General features: G+C 52.5%; 1 protein-coding gene across 11 annotated transcripts; it reads right to left on the reverse strand.

Annotated features, from left to right (window-relative positions):
- Positions 1-14,037: 14,037 nt before the first annotated feature.
- Positions 14,038-23,964, reverse strand: POLL (DNA polymerase lambda). Of its 11 annotated transcripts, none has more exons than XM_036898746.2 (10): positions 23,866-23,964; positions 23,534-23,654; positions 22,931-23,061; positions 21,888-22,182; positions 21,536-21,698; positions 20,862-21,179; positions 20,013-20,186; positions 19,295-19,423; positions 15,342-15,510; positions 14,038-14,926 (listed from the first exon to the last, which is right to left on the reverse strand). In XM_036898746.2, exons 3-10 carry the CDS (start codon positions 23,037-23,039, stop codon positions 14,565-14,567), a joined length of 1,719 nt encoding a protein of 572 aa, XP_036754641.2. In that variant the 5' UTR covers positions 23,040-23,061; positions 23,534-23,654; positions 23,866-23,964; the 3' UTR covers positions 14,038-14,564. The 11 variants fall into 11 exon arrangements, with proteins under 11 accessions (XP_036754641.2, XP_036754636.2, XP_036754642.2 ...); XM_036898741.2 differs by having other exon boundaries at positions 23,478-23,654; XM_036898747.2 differs by lacking the exon at positions 23,534-23,654 and having other exon boundaries at positions 23,866-23,950.
- Between the last annotated feature and the right edge of the window lie 18 nt (positions 23,965-23,982).

Below are 23,982 nucleotides of genomic sequence, written 5' to 3' on the forward strand. Positions count from 1 at the left end.
ATTAATGAGGCACCGAGTGCCCTGCTGTTTTAGAGCAGCGAGACTTTCATAATATCAAAACCTAAATTACACTTGCATCTCTCATCCCAGGGATGAGCATCTTTTGCCTCCGATTGCAGAGTGAGTAGGCAGGGATCCCTTCCTGCCTGCCTGGGATTTGGTGGACTCTTATGCTAACTTGGGGGTAGGGGGTGGGCTGGCAGGGTGTAGACTTGTGAACATGCACCCGAGTCCCCAACAAGCTCCGTATTTAAGGCCTCAGAGTCCTGTGGGTGAGGGCCACCAAGGATGCTAGACTTCATTCCATGTACAGAGGGGTCAAGAGGTCATCCCAGGCTCTGGGGTTTGGAGATGTGAGATGGGGCTGCGGACACTTATAAACTCTGTGACCAAGTTGCTTCTTGTCCCTCAGCTTCAGTTTCTGCTTGGGTAGATGGGGATAATAGTATCTTCCTCACAGGGTGGTCAGGAGGATTCAGTTAGTGGGTCAGAAGTGGGAGTTGATGCATAGAAGGTGCTTAGTAAGTATGAGCTTTGATGGTGACAATGTAGACAATCAACTCTCCTCTTTGAAGTGGGACACCAATGACTTCAATTATTAGAACAGACCACGTGTGGGACCACAGAGCTCCAGCCCCATCCTGGCACCAAGGTCCTCTGCTGACAGGAGCATACCAGGACATCTCTCCCTCCTAGCATGATCAAGAACTGACCCCTTGCCCTCAACTCTAAGCTCAGCCTGGGTGAGGAGCATGGACCCACTTTGCCTCCTTCACTCTCTAGGCCCAAAGTCCCTCTCAGGCCCCTTAGAGGGATTATACTTACCCTACCCAAGTCCTGGGCCAAGCCAGACCAGGTGGGCAGGTGGGCAGGCGGGCGCCGTGTGGGCAGGATTTACAGCCTGGCCAGTCAAGCTCCTGGTGCTCCAGTGGGCGTCATGTCAAATCTGTCCCATTATATGGACAGTTGAGTTTAATAGCCATTGTGTGCTCGCTTGGAGCCCAGCAAACAACACGGGGTGACACCCCCTCCACGTGAGCCGCCTGCTCCCCAGCCACACGGCCCATCCGTACAGTAAATTAAAAATATGAATCACTTCTCCCCACTGCCTCCCCAAACGCTCATCTTGTCAGCCTCTATGTTGCCTTCATTTGTATTACCTTAATTTAATGTTAATTATGGTCTTCATTTACAAGGAACAAGCAAGCCCTGCTCTGCCCAGGGAACTTCCCCCCAGCCCTCCCCCTCAGCCCAGGAGGGAGAGGCCTGGGGAGAAGGGGAATTTGGGGAATTTTGAGAAAGGGAGTTAAGGGAAGGGTAGGAGATGAGCTCCAGACCCTAGGTGGTCGGTCGGTGGCCACTCAGGGACAGAGTAGGAAAAACTCCCCATCTCTTCCACACCCCCTGGCTTCAATCATTTATTCATTCAACGGTTACTTATTGAGCACCTAATATGTACCAGACAACCAGGGATCACAGAGATTGGGGAAGGGTGTCTTCCTCCTTAATATGGGCTAATGGCGTCCCCACTGTCATCCTGAAGCAAATGTGCTAGAAAGCAGCATCAGGCAGACATATCATCCATGCCCCAGGTGGGCTAATGGACCCAACCAATGAGGACATAGGACATGGGCAAGAGATTTTTCCTCCCTTCCAAGCTCTTCTCTCGGCTACCAGTGCCATTCCTACACCCACCCTTTCTGTCCCCCACCCTTTCCAGGCAGGAAGTTCTTTTTGGAGTCTTTCCTGAGTCCTTCTTGCTGCAGATCAGCCTAGGCTCAGAGCCTGAGTGGAAGGGTGAGTCCCAGGCTAAACTGCCTTTGGAGGGTTGGAAGGAAGGCACTGTGGGAACCACCACCCATCATTCACCACCTCCATCACCACATGACCCCACCACCCAGCCTGCAGACTTGCCCAAAGTCCCTGTGGGTGAGAGACCTGGGAGGCCTAAGTGTGACCATTTGGCTGTCCCTGTGCTGCCACACTCTGCCAATGGGACACACAGGCATGTAGAGCCTGTGGGGGGCTCTATAAATGTTGGTGTCACATGTGTGCGTGTGCCCACAGGGAGCTGGCAGAGGGCCACCTGCACTCAAGCTGCCATTAACCACGATCACCAGCCCCTCCCCCTCACACACATCTCCTCGTCTCCTCCACTGAGCAAGAGGATCTCCAGCTGAGAATATCTGCTTGACAGATGAGGCTGTTCTGTGTGTCTGCAAGTGTGTCAGACTTCGGGGAGCTTTGATCCACACACACGGAAATGTGTCCCCCCAGGTTTGGTATGCCCCCTTAGGTTACATGTGCCTGTGTGTATGTGCAAGTGTGTGTCCAGCAGGCCCACGTGCATGTGTGTGTGCCTCTGCATGCAACACCTCCCTCCGCACCCTGCCCCCCTCCTGTCAGTGGCGCTGATGACATTGGCACAGAGGAAAGTGATGACAAATGCCCGTTATCAGGGAACAAGGCTGATGACAAATGGGCGGGCGCCCAAGCAGCCCCATTACGCTGTAATAACAGAAGATGGATGGCCTCGTGCCCCCCCACACTCCCACCCCTACCCCCTGTGCCGGTAATGGGAGCCCATCCGGCTCCACCCGCCCAGGAGGGAGCCAAGTCACCCGCCTGGGCACCAATCACAGCAGGCCAAGATACCCAGGCCATGAAGCCCGGGAGCCCACGCGGCTGCCCATGGCAGAGGAACAAAGCGGTGCATACAGCGGAAGCAGGGGACTCACTGGGCAGCCGCCTGCCTGCAGCCAGGATATGCAGCTGTGCACACACATGTCCTGCACACACGCCATCCACCTGTGTCCTTGCACTGTGCACCTGCAGCTCCTGTCTAGGCACAACCCCCCCCTTACAGGTCCACAGATATATGCTTTTGTGCCATGCATGGGCACACATCTGCCACCCAGATCTGGTACACACCCACCAACACAAAGCCATGCATACCCATGCACCTGCACACTTGTATGCTCTCAACATGTCTGCACATGCATGGATATGGGACTACGTACACATGCAAGCAGAAATGCTAGCTCGTGGACATAAGCCCTTATACACATCTCTGTGCACACAATTCAGGGCCTCCAAACACACCCACACCCACATGCAAAAAATACAGATGCATCAACAAATCCCAACCAAAGGCCTACACGTTGGCTGGGTGCTATGGAGTTACAATGATGAATATGACACCATCCCTGTCTTCTAGAACTTGAAGTCCACTTAAAGGGCAGACAAATGGCTGTGAGTGAAAGCAGATGATGATTTGTGCTTTGATCCATATACATAGTTTGTGACTTGAGATTTCCAACCAAAAAATCCAAGAAAAGTCTTCCTGGAGGAGGTGGATAAAGGAAGAGCGAATTTTCAAAAGGATTTGAATTCTGAAGAAATGTTATGGAAATGGGGAAGTGTAGGGAGTGTTTGAGGCCAACGGAGTCTTAAGGGGCCAGGAGCCCAGGCAAGTGGTATTGGGTGACTGTGGTGGGAATGAGTCTTTTAATGAGACTGGAGTGAGGAGGCTGGAACCAGGCGAGGCTGGAGGCTTGGGGCCAGTGAGGAGGCTGGGGCAGGTCCACATGAGAGACCCATGAGGCCTAAGCTAGCGCCAGACGTAAGAAAAGGAGAGGACCAGGAGATCAATTAATGGGGAAGTAAGCATGGGAGGAGTGAGATAGGGCTGACTTCACAGGCGTGTGACCTGTACAGTCCCATGGGGCTCTGCATTTAGAAGGGAACTGGGCTTGGTTTAATACTGAATTGAAACTCTCTATAATTTTATAATAAGGAGGCTGCATTTTAGTTTGGCAGTGGGCCCCCAAATTAGCCAGTTCTAGAGCTAAGGGTCTCTCAGATTTCCAGGTTGATCAAGGAGACAGTAGAAGGAACAGGTTTGGGGAAGAAGATGGTGAGTTTGGTTTGGGCCAGGAGGCAAGTAAGAGTCTGGATATGGAGTGAGGGGTTGAGGTGATGAGTAATGATTTAGTGTCTCCATCCCCAGTGGGAGTCAGTGCTTTGCATGTGCCATGCTCACTACCCTGCAGTGAGTCCACCCATTGCTGCACACCATGGGGGTGCCTCCTAAAACAAGGGGAGTGATACTCTATGCACTCCCCTTGCCAGAATATAAGCTCCCCAGTGTTGCCCCTATACCCCAAGGGCATGGCACATGATTTCCACTCAATACCTATTTATTGAAGGCTTAAGTAAACACCTGAATGAATGAGTACACTTGATTCCACATATGCACACACTCGGGGCATCCAGTCTTCCATCGTGAAGGGTGCGAGCAGGACTGAGTGTGTCACCCTCTGCTCCATACTCCCTCCAGGGTTGTCCTGTCACCCTGTGTCTACTTTGGGGAAAGAATGCCCTTGCCTAGGGTCCCTTTATTGGGTGTCTCCTTTGTAGACAGAGCTGGGCAGGAGTTAAGGAGGAGCCCACAGAGGGAGAACCCTGGGGTGATGGGCAGGTAGAGGCCAGGATTTGGAGTGAGAGGATTTGAATTCAAGTCTCAGTTCTTCCCTCTGCTGACTGCTCCTCTCTCTATGCTTCAACTCTTTCATCCACAAATGGGACTATAAAATGGAATAGCATTACACCAGCATCTTGATGCTGACAGAGATTATCAGAGTAGATATATTTAATCAGGTCAGGTATTGAGAAAGCTGTTTCCTTCCCCCCAACTCTGGGTCCCTGGAGTGTCAAAAATAGACTGGGGTCCCAGAAGATGACCCAGGTGACCCCAAACAGGGAGAGGGGAGTTGGCAGACTGGGAGGAGGCGGCTTTGGTCTACTCTCAGTAGGAGTCAGATGATCTAGAAGTTGAGACTCAGGCCCCTGCCTCCCACAGCCCATCTGCAAGCAGAGATACAGGGCAAATATGAAATGCCTCCCGCAACTAAAACCTGACTTTGACTTTGGGTAGCTTGGGGTGTGGGGAAGCAGAGGACATCTCCAGAGATACGGGCCAGGATGGGAGACATACGGAGGGGAGTGGAGAGTACCAGCTTCCTCCCCATTTCTCCCCCAGAAGCCCTTCCGCCTGTCTGGAACTCCACCTGCTAACTGGCTTCTCAACATATGACTTTATCCTGTTTACAGAATAGGGGTGGGGGGTAATTCCAGGACTCCCACCATGGGATCCACTTTGGATCTCTCCAGTATGTTCAGGTGCCTACACCCCTCTCTTCTCAGACCCATCAAGAGGCCCCAGAAATCCCCAGCAAGAGGACTGCAGTGAGAGGCACCCGGATTAGAGAGGGGATGCCGGCTAGTGGGCCTCATGTCTCCTCCTTTACCAGTTCACTTCTTCTGTAGCGTTACTGACCCGTCTTTAGTTATCCGTCCAAGGTCGTCGGCCGGGGACCAGCTATAAATGATGGCGGCTGGAGGGACGAGCAGAGCGATGGTTCCAGGGAAACAGGGAGAGCTCAACCTCCAGCACAGCCAGGGAAGGCGCAGATGGCTCCTGGGAGACCTTCCAGGGAGAGGGCTGAGTCCTTCTTCATACCCACCCACCTCCTCACCTTTCTCCTTCCATTTGCTTCTCCAGTGCCACCTCTCCCTCCATCACTCACTCTTTTCTCCTCTCCCCATCTTTTTCTGCTTTCCTCACAAGCTCCATGTACAATGTTGGGAGGGAAGGGGGATGTGGAGGACTGGGTTCCCTTGCATTGGGTTGTCTAATCCCACCTGGCCTCCCAGTTTAGGGCTTCCAGGAGCAAGAGCAGAACTCACCCAGGGAAAACGGAGGCACCGAATCCCAATCAGAAGTGAGTCTGGGGAAGGGGTCCCACCCGATGCAAGGTAACCAGTGCCGCATCCGTAGATCCAGCTCCTTTGCATGGTGAAGGAAGAGGGTCTACCCTGCAGGGGCGCGCCGGGCTACATGCCCACTGGCCGCTTCCTCCAGAGGAGCGAGGGGCCGCACTGCGGCAGCGCAGTCCAGACCCCTTGAGCCCCTGCCCCCACCCTCCTAGCTTGGAGAGAAGCCCCTTGGGCGGTTCCTCCCAAACACCTGCCACCGTCTCTTACACAGCCCCATCCCTGGCCTTAGCACGCGGCTGGCCTCTTCGCCGGTCCTCGCGCGTCCTCTGCTGGCGATTCTCGGGAAACGCTCCCGTCGGCCTCAATACCTACCAAAAACGCAGGCACAGAATCCCAATCAGAGGGGAGTCTGGGGAAGGGGTCCCACCCGATGCAGAGGACCCTACGGGGTACCCATTTGCAGCGACGCCCCTGCCTCTGAGTACGCCCCCTGGAGCACTCCTCTGTCCCTCCATCCCCTTGCCTCGGAGCAGCTGTTCCTATTCCGGATCCCAAACAGGCCCGGCTGTCTGATCCTGTGGGGTTGATTGAGGGAGTGAGGTCCAGAATGACGGAACATGAAGCAGGGAGTGGAAAGAAGAGCCTTTCTCTTGCCCTGGAGCCAGGCTCTGGAGGGGCGCCTGCATTCAGTCTGTACTTCAGAGGGCAGCAGGTGGGATTCCTCCAGGGCATGTCCCTGGAGCCTTCCTCTTTCACTTGGTTCTGCCACTTCCACAGGCACTTGGGTGGGAGAGGGTCAGGGAGGCCCTCAGTGTACGGGGACCTTGGGTCTCAGAAGCTCTGAGGTGGCGGCTGCAGTCCTGGGCCCCTGAGGTGGGAATCTGGGACTGCCCACTGCTCCAGGACTATTCTCTGGGAGGGAGGGTAAAGGCATGGATCATCTCACCTGGGGCTGGACCCCAGAGGTCCTGGGCTTTCTCCCCATCAGTCATCTTGAGAGAAAGAGGGGCAGCCTAGGGAGGTGACTCCTTTTCAACAAGGTGTCTGGCCTGGCAGGTAGGTAGGGTAATCTGACCAGAGGCCCTTGAAACTGGCCCTACAGTGCTCCTATACAGCGTTGAGTTCAAGGTCTTAGTGATGAAAGAGGATTCCTCAGGGGAAACCTGGAGCTAGGGGTAAGGGATGTATCAGGGCAAGCTGGGGCCCCAGCAGGTCCCAAGTGGGTCCATGTAGGAAGAAGTCAGGCATGTGTGGGGTTGAGAGGAAGGGGTCAGGTGTGCACAGGGACATGTTAGGGGCTGTGGGGTTCAGGTCAGGCATGTATAGGGTATATATGTGAGCTATAGAGCCAGAATTCCTGCTTCCATCAGGAATGAAGCTTAGGGGCTAATAGAGGTGGGCAGTCAGGGCGTTCCATCACAGGGCAAGTGGGCATTTGCTGATTCCAACCCCCAGGCTTCAGGACCAAGGACTGTGTCCTTCAACATCAGGATTAGGAGCTCTCTGTAGATGCTGTAAAGCTCGGGGCTCTTTGCTTTGCATATGTGGGATAAGAAGGGAGAGATGTTCAGACAGAAAGTAATTAGATTTGGACTACAGCTATTCCCAGAGGGAAGTCAGGACAAGCAGGTGAAACCCAGCTCTGTTCCTGGAGTGACTTGGCACAAGTGAATGAACCTCTCTGGGCCTCACTTTCCTCATGTGCAAAATGGGTCTAATATAACAGCTCATAGGGCTGTTGGGAAGGTCACATGGTATAATCCATGTGCAGGGCTGGGTTAAGGGTGGACTGGCCAGCCTCAGAGTCAATCAATAAATGCTGCTGAAACCTTTCTACATAAACTAGAAATAAGGTACAACTAACCCAGGTCTTCTCACTGGAGACTCTTTCCATAACACGCAAATGTCAGTTGTTCTTCCCTCACCTCCAAAGAAGCTGGTGCCTTGCAGTGGGAATCAAAAACATCTGCCTATCTAGGCCCCAAGAATAAATATTTTTGAAGACTTTGGCTTAGGATGGGGAGGAGAACTCTGGCTTGAACGTGCTGATAATTTAATCAGCCAGCCTCTACCCACATCCTAGAAAGTTCCTGTCAAGCTCCTCCTGTCAAGGACCTATTTCTGTGAGAGGTGAACTGGCTGCACCTCATAACCCAGGGATCTAGACTCCAGCTGGCAGGAGTCACAAATTTAAATGCTTACAGGGGTTTGATCCTATGGTATGATAGGGAGTGGTGAGGACCTTGACAACTGGAGAGCAGCTCCCTTCAATTGTTGCCATGTGGGAATATGGGGAGAAAGAAGTGGCATTAGGATAGAGACCCAGATCTCTCCCAACTTCTTCTCCCTCCCCCCATTACAGGAGTCTCCCAAGGGACCCTTCCCCTGTACATTAGTTTTCTATTGCTGCGTAACAAATTATCACAAACCTAGCTCCTTAAAAAAAGGCCCATTATTTCACAATTCTGTAGGCCTGAAGTCCAGGCAAACTCAGCTGAATTACTGCTTAGGGTCCCACAAGGCCAAAATCAAGGTGTTGGCTGGGCTTGGCCCTTATCTGGAAGTCCCGGGGAAGATCAGCTTCCATGTTCATTTGCAGTTCATTCTGGGCTACGGTTATTCCCAGAGGGGAGTCAGGACAACCAGGGGAAACCCAGCTCTTTTCCTCAGGGGCTGTGTGACTTAGCACAAGTGAATGAACCTCTCTGGGCCTCACTTTGCATATCAATTCCCTGTGGTAGCAATCAGTTCCCTGTGGTTGTAGGACTAAGGTCCCCAGGTCTTTGCTGGCTGTCAGCCCCCAGCTCTTAGCTAGTCCTTTCACATGCCCTCTTCCATCTTCAAAGCCAATAAAGGTGGGTTGAATCCTCTACATGCTTTGAATCTCTCTGACTGCCCCTTCTGCTGCTGGCTATAGAAAAATGCTTTTAAGGGGTTCATGTGATTAGACTAGGCCTACCCAGATAATCTCCCTTTTGCCATATAAGATAGTGTAACCATGGTAGTAACACCTTACCACAGTTGAAGCCTCCACCCACACTCAGAAGGGCCTGGGTTATATAAGGGCAAAGATCACTGAGGGTCTTTCTTAGAATCTAGCCCCCAAGGTGGGTTGGAAGCATCCCACACTCCTAGTCCCAGCCCCCCAGACTTTTGAGACCTTAAGCCTATCACCTCCTATCTCTGGTACTCTGTAAAATGAGGCAAAGGGCTGGATAAAATCTAAGTCCCTCCCAGGTCTTACATACTAATTGTATGCAAGATGGACATTATGACCCTTTGTACTGTGGGGGCTCCACTGCTCAGAGAGGAGCAGGACTGCATTACCCTCTCAGCAATGCCCCTCTCAGGCCTTTGAAAGGGCTTACCAAGGAAGAGCAGAGTAGCTGGGAAAGTCTCATGGCACAGCCAAGATGCCCAGTATAAGAGATCCAGACGCCCAGCTGGGCTGGGGTGTGGGTAAGTGGAGAGGCTGTTTCTGTTGGCCAGAAACCATGGGCACCTGTGAGGCCTCACAAACAAGGATGGGTGTCCCCTGGATTTTGCAGAGGGCACGGTGGCCTGCACCTAGTTGTAGACAGGGCTGGGGCAAAGACCAGGTCAGATGGGCAACCAGCCCCTCCCCCTGCGCCCACCTCTCAACTGGAGCTGGCCTTCAAAATCCATCTCCCAAATCCATCCTGTCTGCCCCCAATCTTGGCCTCTGGGCGTTCTCAGGCTCTTCCTGCTCCCCTCAACTAGACCTAGCTGGGCAGGGATAGTTGACCCAAGCATTCTGGGCCCTTGGGCTGTTCCTGCCCAGGGAGGGCCTGGGGAGCCTCAGGAGCCTCTCATCTGGGAGCCCCAATCAGTCACCACCCAACCCTCCCCAAGGGTAACAGAGTCAGTCTCCTCTTCTCCCAGGCTCCCCCCAGCCCTCTCCAGGCTCCACTTCCTGTTCTGTATACAAGCTCCCCTTCGGGGTCCCTACCCATCAGGCTCCCACTAAGGCCTGGCTTGGGATGGAAGGAGACCCTCCCCAACTCCATCCAAGCGCGGGAGCTGGATAAGAGGCGGAGAAATGAATATTAATTTATCATGATTAGGCAAATCCGGCAGGGAGAGCCGATTCCGGAGGAGGCTAAAAAGATGAATTTCAGCAATAAAATTAAATAAGGACGGACGGGCGGCCCCTCCTTCCTCCTGCTTTGCTGATCTCTCTCTTTCTTACAATTTATGAGGCCAATTATGAAGATGAGGTTGGAAGTTCCTGGAACTTCACTAAATGCAAACGGCGGTCCCTGCTGTTCCCATCAAATTAATTAACCGCGCGCTATTGATGGCCGCTCAAGGCTGACGCAGGCCCGCCCTGTGGCCGCCTCCACGGACATGAGGACCCAGAGTCTGCAGGCAGCCAGGTCTCCACCACTTTCTTCAGTCCCCACTCAACACCAACAAGGGACTCCAGGGACCACCTTCCAGCCCCTAGGCCCTGCCTGAGCCCTTGACAACACAGGGAACATGCACACAGGGGTCTAGACAGATGGACACTGATGTGTACCAAAGCTTCCTCCTCACTCCCGACGCACACCAGGCAGATACAAAATCACGAACACACAGCACACAAACACAAGAGCCCGGGAATGCACATTAGGCACACAGGCAAATGAGCACACAGTGGGACAGACATGGGCCAGTGCCAGCCAGGCTGAGAGGGAGTGCAGTGGGTTAGGGCATCTTGCTGTGTGAGGAACCCTGCCTCTGGGGACATAGGCCTGCTCAGTCAGGGCCAGGCCTGGGCTAAGGACTAAGTTGAGGCTCCACAGACACTCGAGCAGTGAGCAGTGGCCCCTTATCTGATGCTTGTGTTGTCCTCCCATGGCATCCTCAGAGCTCTCCCATGGCACCTCAAACCCTGGGTCCTCTTAGGGGCATTCTTCAAGAATGTTCCCTCTAGACATTTTGTTGGGGCTCAGCTTTTGCCCTGACCTCTGGGTGGGGGATCAGGGCTGGCAGAGTCCCCTGCTTCAGATGATGGGGATGAAGCCTGGCTTAGAGACTCAGGCCAGCTTTGGGGATTCTGCCCTGAGGGTTCCCCTCTTCCAGAACTCAGAAACAAGCCTTCCCAGTGGCTCAGGGTTTCTGGAAAACTATCTGGCTGGGGTCTAGACTGAAGGGCAAGGTGGGCATAGGGTTAAAAGTCTTGGGTTGAGCCCATCCCAGGCCTGCAGCAACTCCCAGGTGTCTACAGAGTCTGGGTAGTAGCAGGTGCCCCAACAGTTATAGCTTCTATATGCAGTTGGTCTCTGAGAAGGTGGAGAGGGGCTGGAAAGGAGCTCTCCTGTGCGAAGAGAAGAAGTGAGGCCAACATCTTCTCTAAGTCGTGGTCCCTAGTCCTGGCACAAGGCATCCCATTCCAAGAAACAGAATCTCTTAAATCTCCTGAGGAAGCTGGATGAAGGGCCTGGGTTGTCCACCCCTAGCCCTTAGATCCTAGAAGGCAGGTCATGGTTGGGCTTGCCCACCTTGCCATGTTCACTCCAGGCCCTATGCCTACAGCTGCTCCCCTGTGAGCAGCAAGAACCCAGGAGGAAAGTTTGTCCTTGTTCCCCTTTCAGTGTAAGTCTGTGTACACGGCCAAGGTCAAGTTCATCATGCCAAACACTGGGAAAAGATAAGGGCCTCAGATTGGCAGAGAGGTCTGTATCTTGGGCACAAAGTGTCAGAAACTGAAATTAAGGGAGGCTCAGACCAAGCATCTGGAAGCCAGTTGGAGAGGGCTGGGCCCTCCCATACTCCAGGCCTGCGGAGTTCCACCCCTTGCCCACACCCCGGCTGCACTTTGAGAGACCTCTTCTGCCTCACAGCAACAGGGCCTTCTCACACCCACAGTCCCACTGCTCACTGGATACAGGGAGAGACCAAGGCACACCGGTCCTTTGGTTGTCTAGTCTTGCAGTAACAAATTGCCACACGCTCAGTGGCTTAAAGCAACACAAAAGTATTACTACACGTTTCTGTTGTTTATAGTCTGACACAGGTCTCACTGGAATAAAACTGAGGTGTGGCCCGGGCTGCATTCTGTTATGGAAGCTCTAGAGTGGACCGCTCCCTTGCCTTGTCTGGTTTCTAGAAGCTGTCCACATTCCTTGTCCAGTGGCCCCCTTTATCTTCAAAGCCAGGAACATCTCTTCTCTCAGACCTTTTTTTCCATTGTCACCTCTCTCTCTGTAGGTTCTCCACTTTTAGGGACTCATGATTGGATGGGGCTCACTGGATAATCTCATCTCACAATCCTAAACCTTAACCACTTCTGTAGAGTCCTTTTTGCCAAGTAAGGTAACCTATTCCCAGGTTCCAGGGATGAGGACGTGGACATTTTCAGGGGACTGTTATTCTGCTTACTGCACATGTGGGCTGACCACAGATAGAGTTATGATGGTTGAGCTAGGCCTGTGGGGCCCTTCTTCTCCTCAAGACCATGTGGTTGTATAGTAGTTTTGGGGTATTCAGTCGCTAGACAGGGCTCTGAAATTCAGTCCCCCTTTGCAGCAGGATGGGGCATTGGGCTCAAAGCCTGCCCAACAGCCAAGTTCAGGCTCTGAAGCACCTGGGGAAACCTCCCCCACCCAACACACTCTTTGTTTAGTGTGGACTCAGAGAACCACTTTCTCTTCCAAACTGGGCAGCCTTTCTCAAGACACAGAAATCACCCCATTGGTTCTTTTCCTGGGTTCCTGTCAGATTGAGCAGCCAAGAAGATACCATGCCTAGGAAGAGTCTCTCTGGAGGTGGCGCCACTCTCTCTTTTTAGCCTATGATTTCCTGTTGCCCTTGGCTGGGAGGTGGGACCAGGTATTTGTATGGTTTGTAGGTAGTCTCTGGAATTCTAATCTCCTGCAACAAGGAGTAAGGGCACCCCTGATTTCAGATACACAGTCAGCCCCCGCCCCCCGTGGTTAAGTTACTCGTGACTCACTGGTTCTCTCTTCTCCCAGGCCTGGAGGCCCCGTTCCTCGGGGCCTGGAGAGGCTGCGTGAGCAAGCCATGGGCTTGGGCCAGCTCTGCCCCTTACTGGGACGATGGCAGGCACTGAGGGCCCATTCCAGAGAACTAGCAGAGCCTATAATGGAGGGCCAAAGACAGCCAGGGGGACCCAAGGATTTGCCCACCCTTCTCATCCACTGCAGGCCCTGGGCAGTGACACCTCCCTGGAAGTAGAAGGTTTGAGGGAGAGGTTTGCCCCTCATGGAGGCTTCTGGGCCTTTGATGTAGCTGTCTCTAGCTGGTACTAAGCTGCAGAAGGGCCCCCCAGACTCCATGGGCTTTTGCTTTCTTCCCAGGCATGACCTGTGCAGGCAAGGCCCCGTGGCTTGGACTTCAGGGTATGGAACTAGAGTGGGATCCCCTGACTGAAACCAGGCCAACAAAGGCCAGCTCTGGGACTCTGCAAGTTACTGATAGAGATGCAGGACTCAGCACCTGCCCCCTGCCCTGCCTCTCGTCCAGCATACTCAGGTTTGAGCCCATCTCTGCAGCCTGAGCACCCCTCACACTCTGCCTCCAAATCCCCTATGTCATGGGGCCTTTCCAGGCTCCTTGCTGCTCTGCCAACACAGCTGCCTTCTCCTAGCCTCAGTGCCCATTATTCTTCATACTTGGTGTGCCCATACCTTCCATAAACCCCTCCCCACTCCCCTCACTAAATTCTCTCTGTCCTGAAAGGCCCAGCCTCTGAAAACCACCCTAACTCCACTAGCTAGACGTGCTTCTATCAGCTGTCAAACTAAGCCGCTCAGCCTGACTCAGTCCTCTACCAGCTGGCCTTCCCCTGACTCCTGGCATACGGCATCCTCACTAAAGCAGGTTCCTTCATTGTCCCCAAACAGAACTTGCTTACCCCTCAAATAGGCTATTTCCCTGCCAGTCTGCCCCTCCTGTCAGCCTTCCCTGACTGCCTCAACCCTGTCAGTGGTACACAAGTCACGAATGAGTTGTTCCTAATGAGTACTGTCACCTTTGTTCAGGTCCCCAAACAGCCTATTCTAAGGGAAGGCCTATAGGAGATGCTGATGGTAGACAGAGCTCCTAATGCCTGACTCCATGAATTTTTCCCTTTAATGTCCACCCCTGTCCCTGAGTTCAGGAGCTGACTCAGGCCCAGCCTGTCTGGAGAGCAGTTAACTTGCCTTTCTGGGCTCCATTCAGCTCTCTTATCCATCCCCACCTGGGTGGAAGCAGGCAGGCAGGGGCTGTAGCAGCTCACAGACACCAGGCAGGTTGAATGTCAAATGCACTTTACTGGGCTCCAGGGCCATTAAATGCTGTCCTCACTGAGCCTGGGATGCCCCCTCCCCATACCTCCAGTTGCACAGGAAGCCAGTGGGTGGAGGGAGTACATTCTTCTGCTCCAAAGCGTCTTGGGTGATGCTAGGCCACAGCTGCCTGTCCATCCCCCTGCAGTCCCCATCACACCCCCAGCAGCTTCCTTGGGGTGGGGAAGGGACGACACCTGGGCCTTCAGCTTCCTGTGGCTTCCAACTAGCCACCTGTTCCTGCTTAAAGTGAGGCAAGAGGCCATGTGCAAAACTCTACCAGGGCCAGTGGTGAGGTAGACGGGATGGATAGCCTGCTTCTGTCGGGGAGAGGGCTAGACAGACCCTGGGAGAGAGGCTGGCTCTTCCCCTCAGGCCCAGGTTACTGGGAGTCAGAGTAATAAGGTTCAGGCAACTGAAGCTGGAACTGAGTACTGGATGGCCAGGTGGGGCGGCAGTCCCGCTCGGCACCCCTCCTGCTGCAGCCACAGGTCACCAGTCCCGCTCAGCTGGTTCTCGGTAAGGTAGGCCTAAGAGCCTGAAGACATCCTTCTCAGTGGGGGTGGGCAGTACTCGGCCAGGCCCCACCTTGAAGCCCCGGGTGTCCCGGACCACAGCTGTACTGAGGGCATGCTCCGACAGGCTCATGCCTTTGGTCTTGGCCAGAGCCCTCATGGAGCGGTTGAAGTGGGCAGAGCCGGTGAAGTAGAGCAGAGCACAGGCAAACTCGCTGTAGGGCACAACGATGATGTCCAGTCGTCGGTGCTGCCGCCCTGGTCCCGGCAGCCGGCATACACCCAAGTACTTCTGCTGCCGGCCATTCTCCTGGCTCACCAAGTCATCTGTCAGGAGCCCTGGTCCAACACAGGAGGGTCACTGGGAGGGCTGGGGGCAGGCCTTGGCTGCCCCGCCCTCCTGGCCTGTCCTGATGACCCTGTATTCCCACTTGACCGTTTATTTGCTAGGTGACTTGGCCCTCTCTGGGCCTGTCTGCTTGTCTGTAACGTGCATAGCAATTCCTCCCCTTTGATAGTGTCAGAGAAAGGCCAGATGAGAGGCTCAGCCTACAGATATCACTGAGCACCTCCATATGGTGTAGGGAGCTATTCGTCTCTTCCCTGAAAGGACTCTGCCACAGACGAGGCGTGGGAGTCTCCGAAGCAAGCTTCCCCTGCTTCCTGCTCAGAAATGGCAACGTTAAGGTCTTCACACCTGGGGGCCGCCCTGCCCTGCCCCTTGCCAACCTGCTCACCCAGAGGTGGACCTTACCTCGCTGCCGAAGGCTGTCTAGGAGGCGACTGAAGATGCCCTGGTGAGACCGGCCATCTGGGTGAGTGAGCAGCACATCCACATCACCACAGGTTGCCTTCCCCCGCCGGTAGGAGCCACATGCCACACACAGCAGCCCGGGGTTGAAGGCCTGAGCTGACTCCTGGACCTTGGAAAGAGCAGAGAGGGGGAGTGGGCCTGTGGGCCTAAGCCCTGCAAGGAGTGCCTCTTCCATGGGAGCACAAGGGCCTTCCCTGGCCCAGGAGCCCACACTCCCAACCTGTGCCCCAAGCCAATCCATGGATCTGTGATACCAGCCGGAGGGAATGAACCCAAGGAACAGAGGCCAGAGATCTACCCTAGGGAGTGGCAGGCAGTTCTCCAGGTTCCCTAGGTCAAAAGAGAACAAAACACATTTATAAGACTAGAGGCAGGCTGAGGTGAGAGGTAAAAAGCTGTGTCCTATGATTCTGAGGGAAGGCGCTGAGCTTTCCCTCTAGAGCCTTTTACGAGCAGAGGGACACACCTTCTCTTGTGCCCAAGTCTATGAAACTCCTCTTAGGACAAAGGGCAGGTTCCTGGAAGCCCTCAGCCAGGTGTCGGCAGCCCCAGGGATTTATGGATTTGGAACTAAAGGCAGAGTGTCTGAGTTAGGGCTTGAGGCCAGAGCAAGTGGCTGCCAGGATGCCCTGGGCCCAAGCCCTGGGGAAAATTGAGCCCAGAAATATACCTGCATCTGTAGAAAAACAAAGGAAAGCAAACAGAGAGGAAGGCAATTCTGAGTTAGTGCTCCCATCCTTACTTAGAGGAATGGGGGTTGGCGGAAGGGAACTGAGACACAAGACTGTCAGCTAGAGGCTCACCTCTCCTTCAGCAGATAAACCCGTCAGCCCCACCCTGGAGACACTGAGTCCCTTCATATGCAGGTGGCCTCCCCACCTTCACCCCAGGATAGAGCTTTCTGGGGCCCTGGATACCAGCAGCCAGGACACCTCAATTCTCCTGGCAGGCAGGCTCTGCTAATCCCCTAACACTCTTCCTGAGCCTCCCAAGAGGATGGGAGGAGGCCTAGGATGAATAATCCCATCAAAAACTTCTAAGGCTAATGCCCATGGGGCGGGAGAGGGGGGCAGGCCAGGTGGGAGGCCACTTTAGTTCCAGTGGGTGGGGGACTGGAGGCTTACTGGGGCATTCTCTGTGCCCAGATACTGTGGCCGAGTGACAGTGTCATCACTAGCACCAAGGCCTGGTGACAGGTGGACAAAAGGCCCTGTCTAGCCATCCTGCACCAGCCTCATGGTCCTGTGGCCTGGAGTAGAGCTAGAGGCTGATTTCAATTAAGCTGCGCCAGAGTCTTCACGGAATCCTACTGTCAGAGTCCTAGACCAAAGCGAGCAGACCTGACCCAAGCAACCAGCCCCAGATCCTAACAGTTGAACAAGTGACATCTAACCCTAAATGCACCCCAGTTTCTCTCTAACCTAGCTTTTATATGAATTTAATCCCTAACCCAACACTAAAACAAATCCTAATTTTGGCCAAACCTTATATCTAGGACAACTTAACTAAGTGTTAACTAAACCTTAACTAAGTGCACCCAACACCAAGAAAACCTACTCCTAACTCAGCCCTAACCTTGACTCAACTCTTGCCCTAGCTTTTTTCAAACCCTAAACCTAATCCTACAGGCAACTCTAACCCAAACCCTGAATCAGCCTCAGAGGGGCTCCAGAAGGTCCACACATATGGAAAGAGATATAAAACTTTGTACATCTGAACAACTTTTGGAGAGGAGCCCATAGTTGTCAACGGTTCTCAAAGAAGCTTGTGAATCAAAAACTGTTAAGAACCTCTGCCCTGACCCATCCTAACCTAGCCCAGTTCAAACCCCAGTATCCTCGAGTAGACCTGACCATACTCTATCTCTGTCCTAACTCCACTCTAACATCTACACCAACGCTTGCTCTGCCTGACTGCTGAGAGCCCTAATCCAGAGATCGGTGTCGCAGTCCTACCTACCAAAGCCCCCCACCCTTCCTCTGGGCCTGTAGCTTTAGTCTCAACTCATTCTTTCCCCATTGGTCCCAACTTCTGGTCGCCCACAGCTTCCTTTGCCTGTTAGGCTCCCCAGCTGAAGGATCAAGTGTTCCTGGCCTCATCCTGCCTAAAGCAATCTACAGATTCAATGCAATCCCTATCAAAATACTGACGGCATTCTTCAACGAACTGGAACAAATAGTTCTAAAATTCATATAGAACCACAAAAGACCCCGAATAGCCAAAGCAATCCTGAGAAGAAAGAATAAAGCAGGGAGGATCTTGCTTCCCAACTTCAAGCTCTACTACAAAGCCACAGTAATCAAGACAAATTTGGTACTGGCACAAGAACAGACCCATAGACCAGTGGAACAGAATAGAGAGTCCAGATATTAACCGAAGCATATACAGTCAATTAATATTTGATAAAGGAGCCTTGGATATACAATGGAGAAATGACAGCCTCTTCAACAGCTGGTGTTGGCAAAATTGGACAGCTACATGTAAGAGAATGAAACTGGACTACTGTCTAACTCCAAATACAAAAGTAAACTCAAAATGGATTAAAGACCTGAATGTAAGTCATGAAACCATAAAACTCTTAGAAGAAAACATAGGCAAAACTCTCTTGAATATAATCATGAACAACTTCTTCATGAACATATCTCCATGGGCAAGGGAAACAAAAGCAAAAATGAACAAGTGGGACTGTATCAAACTAAAAACCTTCTGTACAGCAAAGGACACCATCAGTAGAACAAAAAGGCATCCTATAGCATGGGAGAATACATTCATAAATGACATATCCGATAAGGGGCTGACATCCAAAATATACAGAGAGCTCATGTACCTCAACAAACAAAAAGCAAATAATCCAATAAAAAAATGGGCAGGGGATCTGAACAGACACTTCACCAAAGAAGAAATTCAGATGGTCAACAGGCACATGAGAAGATGCTCCACACCGCTAATCATCAGGAAAATGCAAATTAAAACCACAATGAGATACCATGTCACACCAGTTAGGATGGCCTAACTGAAACAAACAACAAATGTTGGCGAGGATGCAGAGAAAGGCGAACCCTCCTACCCTGCTGGTAGGAATGTAAACTAGTTCTACCACTGTGGAAAGCAGTATGGAGGTTCCTCAAAAAACTCAAAATAGAAACACCATTTGATCCAGGAATTCCACTCCTAGGAATTTACCCTAAGAAAACAGGATCACAGATTCAAAAAGACACGCACTCTATGTTTATCACAGCACTGTTTACAATAGCCAAGAAATGGAAGCAACCTAAGTATCCATCAGTAGATGAATGGATAAAGAAGATGTGGTACATATACACAATGGAATATTATTCAGCCATAAGAAAACAAATCCTATCATTTGCAACAACATGCATGGAGCTAGAAGGTATTATGTTCAGTAAAATAAGCCAGATGGAGAAAGACAAGTATCAAATGATTTCACTCATCTCTGGAGTATAAGAACAAAGCAAAAACTGAAGGAACAAAACAGCAGCAGACTCACAGAACCCAAGAATGGATTAACAGTTACCAAAGGGAAAGGGACTGGGAAGGATGGGTGGGAAGGGAGGAAGGGATAAGGGGAAAAAGGGGCATTACGATTAGCATACATAATATAGTGCCGCAGGCGGGGGTGGGGTGGGGGGAGGCACGGGCAAGGCAGTATAGCACAGAGAAGTAGTGATTGTATAGCATCTTACTACGCTGATAGACAGTGACTAATGGGGTATGTGGAGGGGACTTGATAATGGGGGAAATCTAGTAACCACAATGTTGCTCATGTAATTGCATATTAATAATGCCAAAAAAAAAGTGCCCCTGGCCTCAAGTCAGGCCCTGACCTTACAGCAGTGCCTGGCTCCCCTCACTGCCCTGGAACACCTGCTTACTATCTGCTCAATTTCTGTAGCCTCCTCCCTGGGCATGCGTTCCAGGAAGTCATCATAATGCTTCAGGCCAATGGCCTGCTGGGTAGTCAGGGAGGCCTGGTTGCGGATGTCTTCTAGGCTCCGGAAACCCTGGGAAAAAGAAGGCAGATGGAGAAACAATGAGGATCCAGAACCAATGAAGAGGCAATGAATGGACACATACACACAAGACTTCCATTGCCCCCAGACTCCAAAGAAGGCGTGAGGCAGAACCAACCCCAGGGTTGGCTGGGTATGTAATCAGTGGGACTTGGGAAAGGCAGGGGGAATGGAAGACACCCCCCCCTCCACCCACCATCCAGCCTTGCCACAACCCTGAAATATTGTGTCATGATTCCATTGGTCTGGGGATAATTCTGGGCATGGCCAGGTTTGTTAACCACTGGATCTGGATACTCAGCTCTGAGGCCTGGTCTTCTCAGGAAGGCCCTTGTTGATCTGGCATACAGAGAAACATACTTCATGTCTCTGTCTACACCACAGACTAATGCCTCAAGGATATCAAGCAACAGGGCAGTTCTGGGAGCCAGGAGAGGGATCTATATGAGCCCTGGTCCCCTTGAAAAGTGGTCTCCCTATAGTCTGGGTTCAGTCCTATCAGAGCACAGAGTGAGAGAATTAAGGGAAAGCAGCTCTGTGATACAGCAGAACTGAAGTGGGAGCTGGGACAGGGTGTGACCTGATGGTACCACATCTGGGCAGTCTTCGTTCCAGCTCCCCAGATGTTGGAAAAGAGCTCCAAGACAGGCACGCTCTCACTGATATGGTCCAGCTTCCTCAGATGCCCACTCTCCAAGATCTCTACGATCTTTTCAGCCATCCGCTTTCCAATCCCAGGGATACTGAGGGCCTCCTAGAGGAGAGGCACAGGCAGGAAAGAACAGTGAGAAGATGGGAGGCGTAGAGCCAGTGGTGGGGAAGCCAACTCCTTTAGCAGATATCTGAGTAAAAGCCAGCCTGGCCAGTTGGCAGTTGATGCTGTGTGAAGCATGGGTAGAGCTGAAGATAAGAAGTTTGGACAGAATGGGCTGGGGACCTTGTCTTTTGGTTCCCAGAATGATGGAGGTCAGCATAGGAAGCAGAAAAAGGGCAATAGTGATACTAGTCACCATCATCGCAACGATGGCATGATGTAGGAGCCATCCCATTCCGTCCTCCCAGGAACACTGAACTGGTTACTAGCCCTACTTCCTTTTTACTGACGATGAAACTGATGCTCAAAGTGCTTAAATCACTTGCCTCAAGTCACACAGTGAATGAGTGATAGGAACCAGAATTCAAACTCTGGTCTGTTAGCCTCCCAGAAATGAAAAAAGTCTGTACTATGGAAAAAGTTACAAGTATAGAGAACAGCACCTGTCACCCAGCTTCTGTAATTACCAAGGTTTTGCCAGTATTTTCATGTATCTCCCCTTTTTTTTGTGCAACTGCTCCTGTTGCCCACTTGTGAATGGTGCCTCCTCCAACCTCTGGCCAGTAGAGATCCCCCACCCCGCCGCCCCACATACCCTGCCCTGGCCCCAGGTACCTGGTAGGAGGTGACAGGCTTGTGGAAGCTCTTGAGGACATTGATGGCCTTGGCATAGCCCAGGGCCCTCCACTTGTCTCCCTGAACACCATAGGCTTTGGCCAGCACTTCCAGCTTCTCTGTGATGTGGGGGTTGTGGTTGGTTGCCTTCTGGCTTGAAGGCTGTGCACAGACCCACTTGGCCAGGCCCTTGGGGGCTGGGCTAGGCTCACCATCTCCCTCCAGATGGATGGGGTCGTGGCCACTGAACAGGGCTTCCAGATCATCTGGGCTAACCTGGATTTCTTCCCCATCACTGGTTTCATCATCAGAGACGGGCTTAAAGTAGGAAAGAAGACACAATAAGTTCATGCCCCCAATGAGGAGGGCTCCTCAAAGGTGGGGATTGAGTCCCCTAGTCAGACCAAGAATGAGGTTGGGTCCTGTGCATTAGACCTGGGTCTCCTTAAAGTGTTGGAGCCATGCTCCATTTGGCTTCCCCCAATGCCCAGCCCTAGGATCCCCAGTGGTATGTGGGAGATATGGCTTGAGCAAATGCACAGGTGTTGAGTGTTAGGAAGACCTAAATGGCTTCACAATAAAGAGAGCCCTTCTCCCTTAGGGGCCAGGCCCTCCCTGTTTCTATGATCTAATTCCCAGGAGAAGGGAACTGTGAGGTCTGGGAGGCTCCTGACCTGGGCGTGGGTGCTTACAGTCTCTTCTGCCCTCTGAGGAGGAGATACAGGTCTAGTGGGAGGAGCAGAAGGAGAGAGGATTGTCCTGAGCAGAGCCTCATGGGCTCCAGAAGGAACAGAAAAGTCTTGGTCTGCCTTTCTGAGTTGTGGTTGGTCCAGGTACCTGCAGGGATGGTGACGGCAGATTAAGATAACAAAGGTCTCACCCTATCTCGGCTCCCAATCCTTCTTTACTCCAAAATCTTGGTGTTCTAACGTGCCCAATTTACATAATGAGTTATTTTTAATAACCCAAGAAGAGAGCTCAGGATGCTGTAAAAAACTATGTGAAGAAAGACTGGAACCAGCTCACCTGTCAGGGATGAAAATGCTGAATCCTGCCGTGTCCACCAGCCTTCTTTCCTGCAGGCACAAGCTCAGCCAGGCTGACTTCACTAGCTGAGCACCTGGGGGCAGCCGAGGCAGTCTAAGGAGGCGGAGGGCTCGCTCACAGTCCATCCCTTCGTCCACCACAATGTGAGTGACCCCTGGGGCCTGGGCAGGGCATATCTGGCCACCATGCTGGACAATCTGCTTCTCAAAGAGTTCTGCCCGGGCTCGCCCAATGCCAGTGGGTACAACATGGGCCCGCAGGGAGCTCAGCCACTCTGTGGAGGGAACATCCAGAAGAGGCCCACTGTCATAACTTTCAGATATGATCTGAATGAATCCTTTCCAGTCCCATGCCCCCAAACAATCATTTTCCTTCCAACCAGACAGTCTGCTTTCTGGGGATTCCACCATAAGCATACAGCAGTTTCTTCATGGACCACCACTTGATTCAAGGGGCAAGGATCTTGATATGTCCTGTACCCTCATGTAACCTAGAACAATGTCGAGCACATTTTAGTGTAGGTATCCTATACATAACTTCGTCTGATCAATTACTCTTTCAAAAATATTAGTAGAGACCTACTGTGTACGAGGCACAAGGCACACGTTTTGCCATTACAGGCTTCACAGTCTAATGATTCCACCTTTTTACCCACCCCAGCCTACCCTGTAAGCATTTGTCAATTTAGCTGCAAAATAACATAACTCTAGGGACCTGAGAGGGTTTTCTGTACACCCCAACTTCCCCAACACACACTGCAGGCAACCTCCTGGAGATTAAAGGATTCTGCTGGGCATTTCCTTAAAGACCAGGGGGCATTTTCTGATTGATGGAGGTCTCAGGTAGAGTAGAAGATACACAACAAGTGTCTGTCAAAGACTGGGAACCAGGCCTAGTGCAAGGCAGGTACTAACTGACCTGCAGGCCCTGATAGCTTGAGCTCTAATACCTGATTCTGGACATGAACAATACAGGAAGCCTGAGGATTCAAGTATATGAGGGTTGAGGGTGGGTCATCTCACCTCCTGCTTCGTTTTCCTTCTTGGGCATCTTTGCAACTGCTTTTGATGATGGATGGGCATGAATAGTCCTTCGCTTGGGAAACGCCTTCAAGATGCCCCTAGGCTCCATTGAGGTATGGGTGGATCCCGGCCTTTAAGTTTAATCACGGGGAAACCTAGAACTGAGGTTCCCCAACCCCTTTACCAGTGAAGGTGGGACTCTACTGACCAGGCATAGGCGACAGTAGCCCAGTTCCATGGGTTCTCCCAAAACCCAACTGAACTTCAGTGGTTTAGCCTAGCTCTGCACCCACTAACCTTACAAAGTCAGAGTACTAGGAAAAATGAGGAAAAGAAGGGACTACTGGGGGAACCTTTGAGGGGTATCATTCCTCCGAAGGACTGCTCTCAAGACTCAATGCAGTGTCTGCCCTACTGCATCCCACTTCCAAAGGGCTTTACCAAAAAGGATACCAGGTAGGAAATGCAGATAAATTTTTAGGAACGATTTGGGATCCCAAAAGTGGAGGCTGGGGATAATCTGCATATAAACCCTACATAATCTTACTTTACCCCCATCACTGGTGGGGTGCTGTCGAGGGAGGCAGGGGTTAACGCCCGCACCTGCCCTGGCCGCGGGCCTCGGTCGGCTTGTGGATGCTCAGCGCGGCAGCTGTGCTAGATGGGGCAAGGCCGCAGCAGGTGCGGGGCGCCTCCCGGGAGTGGGGAAGTCTCGGCCTCGCAGCTGGGGGCGGAAGGCACTGGGGCAGATGTGGGGCACCCACCGCCCAAGCAGCTGGCGTTCACCAGGAGTGCCCAGTTGGGAACCAGAGTTGGGCTGGCGAGTCCGCGCCCTGCCCTAAGGGACCTCTCCCGACTCCCCAGACTCGGCCGGAGGTGTGCTTCACTTCAGGCCCAGAGTGTCACCCACGGGTGGGCAGGAGTAAACTACTTACCTGGGCAGCCAATGAGAACGGACTAAGGGCCGTGGTGCGAGGAGGGGTACAGTGGGGGAGGGGAGAGGAGGGAGGGGAAAATGCCCAGAACACCTTCCGGGTTAGCGGGAAGTGACC

The sequence above is a fragment of the Manis pentadactyla genome, chromosome 8 (assembly GCF_030020395.1).
Source record: "Manis pentadactyla isolate mManPen7 chromosome 8, mManPen7.hap1, whole genome shotgun sequence".
Classification (NCBI taxonomy): Eukaryota; Metazoa; Chordata; class Mammalia; order Pholidota; family Manidae; genus Manis; species Manis pentadactyla.

Coding starts and splice junctions, on each gene's coding strand:
- POLL (XM_036898741.2), bottom strand. Junction 15,511..19,294: donor CTACAGAAATTGAGCAGATA/GTAAGCAGGTGT, acceptor GCTCTTTCCAAG/GTCCAGGAGTCAGCTCAGGC. Junction 14,927..15,341: donor AGACAGCCTTCGGCAGCGAG/GTAAGGTCCACC, acceptor GTGTTGGACCAG/GGCTCCTGACAGATGACTTG.